Below are 7,401 nucleotides of genomic sequence, written 5' to 3'. Positions count from 1 at the left end.
ATTTCTAAGAGAGAAAAGAAGAAACACAAATAAATAGGTTGCTAGGGGGTTTTGGATTTCTGAGAAAGAAAATCTTCTAACAACCGGGGATCTAAAATGTTGCCAGCAGGCTCCCATGTAGCTTTGTTCACGATGTAATTTACCCATTTCACCAAATATTGTGTTTCACCGTTAACCTTTCGTTGATTGAGAATTTGCTCGGCATTAAACACCGTTTGATTGTCGATTAAGACCTCTGACTCTGTGTTTTGGTCAGTGCCGGGAGGCTTGTTTGGACTCCGTGGAACAATTTCTTCGCCTGACGCCAGTTCAGTTACATGCGGTGGAGGTTTTTCAAAACTATTCTCTGGCAAATCGTCTTCGGCGAGATAGGGTTCGTCTATGGGATCGGAAATCGGAGGTTCAATGGGGCACTCATTCGGATCAAAGAAAGGTTTCATACGATTGGTATGAACTATTGAACTAACTGGGTTGTTGCCACACGTACGCAAGCGGTAATGTACTAACCTAAGTTTCTCTACAATCCTATATGGACCGTGATAGTTGTGCAGTAATTTCTTAGAAAGACCTTTCTTTGTTTTGGGGGTAAATACCTAGACCTTTTGGCCTTCTACAAAATCCAGTTCAGCCGCACATCTGTCGTAATAAGCCTTCATTTTTTGTTGTGTCTGCATGATGTTTGCCTTAGCAATTTGTTGAGCCAATTCAATCTGTTTGACAATTCTATGGCGATGTTCAGCAATAGAGCTAGCTGGGTCAGTAGTTGGTAATAGACTGACATCCATGGGAAGGAGAGGTTCTCTCCCATAAAGTAAATACAAGGGACTTTCCCCTGTGGTCTCCGAAAGAGAGGTGCGAAATGCGAGCAGAGCCACCGGAATGAAAACATCCCAATCATTTTGATTCTTACAAACATGGGTAAGGTTTGACATAATGACGAATTCAGTCGCTCAACAGGGCCGTCACATTTCAGATTGTACGTGCTTGTGTTTAATTTCTTGATGCTATACAAGTTGCAAACTTCACGTACTAAGGTAGAAAGAAAATTTGTCCCTCTGTTGGAAAGCAAGGTCCTAGGGGCGCCATGTCGCGGTATTATTTCATCTGTAATTAATCACACAATCGTTACAGCCTCGATGTTGGGAACTGCGAATATGTCGGGCCATTTAGTGAGATATTCAATAAAACAGACAATGTAGCGATTACCGGACCAAGTGGTTGGTAGAGGACCGAGCACATCAACCGCTAGCCGCTCAAAGGCTGCAGAAACTGGAACAGGTAATAATGGTGCGCAATATTTGTTTCTAGGCTTCTTATGCATCGAACAATCTTGACAAGAGTGCACCCAATGCTCAACATCTTTGTACATGCCTTTCCAATAGTATCGGTCGTGAAGTTTCTCGTAAGTTTTAGATACTCCTAAGTGTCCTCCCGACAAATTGTTGTGCGCATTGACAAGAATTTCATAGCGTAACAAGGCTGGAAGCACAAGCTGAGTGTGGCGACCTTTGCACCCTCGTTTATCAGTGAGGTCTAAGTGGTATGGTAGGTAAAGTCTACATACGAGCCAGGTGGCCCATCAGGCCAGAGCTTATCCCGGTTTCTGTAGCATGAAACAACTAGAAGTATTTCTACTCCCCCCTGGATGGGATGCTAGTCCATCGCAGGGTTACCCCCAGCATTAAGTTCACCGGTACCCATTTATACACCTGGGTGGAGAGAGGCACTGTGAGAGTAAAGTGTCTTGCCCAAGAACACAACACAATGTCCCCGGCCAGGGCTCGAACCTGGACCACTCAATCCGGAGACGAGCGCACCAACCATGAGGCCACCATGCCTCCCAAGTGGTGTAAGAGATTATATTCATCTAGGAAATAAACATCTTTGGACAATAGAATTCGTTTTGCTCTAACATTGTTAGACGGTAAACGGTTGCTTTCTAGGTACTCGATAATTTTACTAAGGTCTGGATCGTTGTGCTGAAAATTGAATAGGCGCTGTGTTTGTAGACCTGGGACGTCAAGGGCATTCAGGTTACAAGTACCATAATGTCGCCTTGACAGAGCATCTGCATTGCCGTTAGTTTTGCCAGGCCTGTATACTATGTCAAAATCAAACTGCTGAATCAGGAGAGACCATCTAGCTAAACGGCCTGTGGGGTCTTGCATCGACATTAACCATTTTAAAGCACTATGGTCTGTGTGAATAGTAAATTTGTGTCCATACAAATATGGTTGAAATCGTTTCACGCCGTCAATGACAGCCAGCGCTTCCCGCTCAGTAGTGCTGTAATTGCGTTCCACATGATTTAAGTCTCGTCCTGCGTAAGCTATAACGACCTCTTTTCCGTCGACAATTTGCCCTAAAGTGAGACCAATTCCTGTTTGACTGGCGTCAACATACAAATGGAATGGCAGTTTGAAGTTGGGGTACGAGAGGACTGGGGCCAAAACTAGAGCGCTCTTCAGCGTTTCAAAAGCCTTCCGACAGTCTGGTGTCCATTCAAATTCCATGTTTTTGCTAGTGAGCCTGTTTAACGGCGAGGCAATTTGTGCAAATCCTTTAATAAAACGACAGTAATAATTACACAATCCCAGAAAAGCTTTCACTCCTGAAATATTGGCTGGTACAGGAAATTCTTGAAGAGCTTGTATTTTAGCAGGATTTGGTTTTAACCCCTTCAATGATACTACATGACCTAAATACTCAACTTCGGGCTGAACAAAATGACATTTACTTGGCTTTAAGCGCACGTTAGCCTCTCTGAGGCATTTGAAGACCTGCTCAAGGTGACGCAAGTGTTTGTCGTAGGTCCAGGAGAAAATTATAAGGTCATCTATGTACACAAGGCAAACATCCCATTCTAGGCCCCTTAAAATATGTGTCATAGTCCTTTGAAATGTTGCTGGACTATTACAGAGTCCAAAAGGAAGCACGTTAAACTCATACAGACCATTGTGTGTAATAAAGGCTGTTTTCTCCTTAGAACTCTCCTCCATTTGCAGCTGCCAGTACCCAGACCGGAGATCAAGAGTCGAGAAAAATCACGCCCCACCCATCGAGTCGAAGGCCTCTGTAATTCGCGGGGAACGGATGGCAATCCTTTCTGGTAATTTCGTTCAATTTTCTGTAATCTACGCAAAATCTCATTGTACCATCTGATTTTTTAACTAAAACTACAGGGGAACTCCAAGGGGGGACCGAAGGCGATATAATGTCATTTTCTAGCATCTCACTAACCTGTTTCTTGATTTCTTTTCAGTTTGCTGGGGAGGTATGATATGACCTGAGTCGAACTGGTGGATGTTGTCCCGTATCAATTGTGTGCTTCACAACCGTGCACCTGCCCAACTGGTCTGGGGTATATGCAAAAACACCTAGGTATTTTTCTAATAATTGATGCACGCACACCTGTTCTTCTTGGGACAAGTCAGTGTCATTTACATCAAGTGGTACTCGAGGTTCAGTGTCTGATGGCATCAGCACTTCTCGTCCCGCTTCAGCCTCTAAGTCTGACTGGACCAAGTCAAATGTTGCGATTTCTGGGTTTGCCACTGAGAATTGAGCCAGCAGGGTCCTACGGTAGATACGAACCAGCTGGTTTGTAGGGTTTAACAGCCAAATTGGTACAGTTTGACTATCCGAGACCTTCACTAATTGAGCTGCTCCTAATATGTGATACCAATCTGCTAATTCTACCCTAGTGTCTGAGTCCTGACGAATCTAATGGACATGGGCTCCCTAAAGTGCCTGGGACTAAAATCTCAGACTGCAGTGGAATTATAAACGAAGACTCCGCGTGTACCACACAACTGAAAGGTTTGCAACTTCCCACGGGCATATCTGGAACGAAATTCTCAAACAGGAATGGTTCGGTTTCCAATGCGAGAGTATGATGTTCAAGGTCAATTTTAGCCTTGTAGAATTCAAGGAAATCGCGACCCAGTATTGCATCATATGCCATGGCATCAATGATTAGAGCGTTAAAAGGATAACTCTTAAGATTGATGTGGAAAGGCACTTCGACTCGACCTAATATTGGGATTGTTTCTCCGCTGACAGATTTGATCGAACGAATTGTCGTCCCAGTAGGATGTTTTGAAAGAGCTGGAAGTTGTCTCCAAACATCGGCTTTAATAGCGGTCACACTAGGCCTGGTGTCTACAAGAAAGGAAAACTTTTTGCCGTAAATATTTGCTTCGATGGAAATATTTGTTGTGTTTTGTGAAAGCGGCATGGGATCTTGTGTCAGAAGAGCAATAAGCTGTTCATTTATCTCACAAGAATCAATAGAACAGGTGTCTGGGTCTATGGACTGGTATAGCAAATCACCATTGACATCGGAACAATCTGCTAAACTTTCCACGATGGTTATTTCTTGTGCTGTCTCTACCAGTTTCGCCTTACTCTTTCTATTTGTTTCCGAGCCTATATTCTGACTATGGCTTCGCTCAGGACAATCGGTTGAGAGAGGACAGACTTTGATCATTTGAACCATAAAGGCGTCGAAACATTTGAAGATAGACCAACACATTAATTTAAAAGGCTCTGTTACGTAATAGACAAATGTAAACATCATTCCTACAAGAAAATATATCATCGCGCACCTAATCTTTGATGTACTGATGTGCTCAAAGACATTCCGTGTGTATTGAAACTGCGCCACTTGTGGGTCGCTGTACAGTTTGTTTCCGACCCTTTTGACAATTTGAGCAACTTTCTATATTCAACAAGTGATATGAAACTATGGGTTCTTGAAATGCAAAATGACTATTAACCACCGCAATCCTGTTATCCTGTGACTCTACGATTTTGAAAATAATTTCCGGTTCTATCAAGTTAAATACAACAAATTCCTGTGCATCTGTTTTGTTTCTTGTACAAACTGGCTCTATGGCCGTACTTATTTCTGAGCTAATACTCCCATGTTGAATATTTTGTTTATCTTCCATGACGTGTTTCGAAATACTGATACTCGGGACGGGAAAAACGTCTTCTAAATGAACATCTGAAAAAATTTCTTCTACTTGAACAACTAAGTTTTCTTTGCAACTGTAACGTTGTATTTCGTTCTCTTTATTTGTGGTTTGGACTACTTCTTCACTCATCAAAGATTCTCGTAAACTTTGGCATGGCTCAGAAATAGACTCATCCTGTGGGCATGACAGGTTATCAACGTTATCCAAAACAGCTATTTTATTCACTTCTCCAAAGTTGGGTGGTTTAGATGTCACAATGTTGTTATCCCGTGGTTTAGAAATCCCTTGCGTTTTGGACTCGTCACCCGGATAACAAATTGACCCCTGCTGTTTGTTTTCAAGGTCTTCAGTCATCTCTGTGGTAAGATTTTGACCTTGTTCTTCTTTGTGTAATCTCTCTGACATTTGTTTCGATCGCAGCACGTGAAAGGTGCGTATTTGTGGTGTTGTGTCAGAGTTCATTGTGGTTTCTGTTCTACTCAGGAATGTAGCCTCACACGCTTGAAATTCAGCAGTCACTCGACTACATTCCTGTACGGAAGCCGCTTTTCTAATTGAGCTACTTTGTTGCAGTTCGCATAACAAAAGGTCACAATTTGTAGGTTGATAAGTGACATTCCTGTGGTTCTGATCATCCTGCTCATGTGTTACATGCAAACAATAGGCATCATTGTAACTTGGGTAATTGGGTTGCGCGTGGTTATCAAAATTCATATAAGAGTGTGTAAATCTCTTTTCTTTTCCGATCTCTTGTCATTCCTGTGCGCAAGAGATCGCTGCTAGTTTAAATTTTGATCTCCTGTGTGAGTCGAATATTGCGCGCATCCCCAACTCTGGGGTGGCCCACGTGGTGCATTTGAATTTGGGATTCTTGGGTCCCTACCCTGATTTTGTCGCTGGTGACAAGTTGCAATTATGTGCCCCGGTTTATTGCAAAAATTACTAATTGGGCAGCCGCCAAATGTGCGCCGGCCTCGCGTATTTTGACCGCTAAGTCGAAGGTTACGCCGCATTTCCTGTTGAATGTGTTGTTGTACAATTCTGGCGATGTCATCTCTTGTCACAGGGTGGTGCTCCTTAGGAGCAGGTTTCAAGTGTGTGTTTTCGTAGCGATCAAATGCAGGAATGTTTGAATTTTCCTTCGTAGTAGCTGTTTGCTGCATATGCGCGAGTGCTTTCAAAATTTAATCGGCTCAGTCAACCAGTTTAGGTTCGGGGACGGATTCCTTAAGTTTCACATGCATTTCAGCTTCTTCGAAAGATGTCGGACACTGTAAAATTACGAAGCTTTTAAGCTCGGGTTTCAAGCCTAGAATAAAATATTTAATACATTCCGAGCGTGGCAAGTTAATTCGCTGGCCCAAATGTCGGATACCAGCGGCAAATTCGCTAACAGACTCGGTTGCTAACTGTTTTCGTTCATTAAGTTTTTGCCTTAACAACCAAATGTTGGAGTCGGAATGAAAATGTTTTCTTAGCGCCTCGGTAAGCGTGTCGAAATTTTTTCCTGACAGACCTGGTGTGGTGTTATACCAGATACTCACATTCCCTGTAAGATAAAGGGGCAAAATCTCCGCGTTGCAATCCTCACTAAATTTATAAAAACGAGCCATTCTGTTAAAGTTTGCCAAAAACTCGTCAACGTCTTCGTCACAGTTGCCAGAGAATTTTGGCAGAGGCACAGTACTTCCACTTGGAAAAGTGGGCATTAGGTGGTTTGTTTCTACCGCTTTTGTGAGTGCTGACAATTGCTTATCCCGATGGGTCGATAGATCCTTGGTGTGGTCCGTAAGGACCTTTATAAGTTCTTCTGCGTTCATATTTATGTGTTAATTTTGCTGGCCTTCATTGGAAGCGCCAGATGCTTCGACTACAATAGGCGGCTCTTCTCCACTTTTGTGCCTATCCACTAGAGTATCTGAGCCTTGCGCAGGTGATTGCACCAGTTTTGCTGATGCTGGTTTTCTCCCGGTTTTGGGTTGTTTAGTCGAGGTTCTGGGTAATTTTGAAGATAATTTTCTCTTCCTTCCGTTCGAAAGCGGACTAGAACTTTTATTACTGGCGGGCCTAGGCGTAGAAGCCGATTTTGCCTTGCCATGAGTAAGCAGCGTGAAAAAAGTTTAACTTGTGTGCCTGAATCAAAGAAAAGGAATTCTGTTCTTCCACCAAGAAACAAGACGTTCCACTAGCGATACCACATTAAAAGAGATAACAACGTGGACGGATCCAAAAAAATCGAATTCAAGGATAGGCGTGAACATCCAAGAAACAAAATAAAATCAGTCTGTGAAAAAAAAATACTAAGATGGTCAAAACTTAATTAAAATTGTACATTATTTACCATTACAAGACCACATGCCTTTTTCCATTCTGTCTCGTTTTTTGTTGTTGTTGTTGTTTTTATTTTTTTCGCTAGGCCTAA

At 42.7% G+C, this 7,401-nt stretch overlaps 1 protein-coding gene across 1 annotated transcript; it reads right to left on the bottom strand.

Moving 5' to 3' along the window:
• Nucleotides 1–5,709: 5,709 nt before the first annotated feature.
• LOC149099785 (uncharacterized) lies at nt 5,710–7,030 on the bottom strand. The gene is given in 1 exon segment (XM_089278464.1): nt 5,710–7,030. A coding segment is annotated over 1 exon segment (1,041 nt). The 5' UTR covers nt 6,800–7,030; the 3' UTR covers nt 5,710–5,758.
• Between the last annotated feature and the right edge of the window lie 371 nt (nt 7,031–7,401).

Source organism: Orbicella faveolata, unplaced genomic scaffold (assembly GCF_042242905.1).
Source record: "Orbicella faveolata isolate gen_17 unplaced genomic scaffold, um_ofav_v1 contig_46, whole genome shotgun sequence".
Classification (NCBI taxonomy): Eukaryota; Metazoa; Cnidaria; class Anthozoa; order Scleractinia; family Merulinidae; genus Orbicella; species Orbicella faveolata.
The sequence above is the reverse complement of the archived record's forward strand: the minus strand, read 5'-3'. Positions and strand labels throughout refer to the sequence as shown.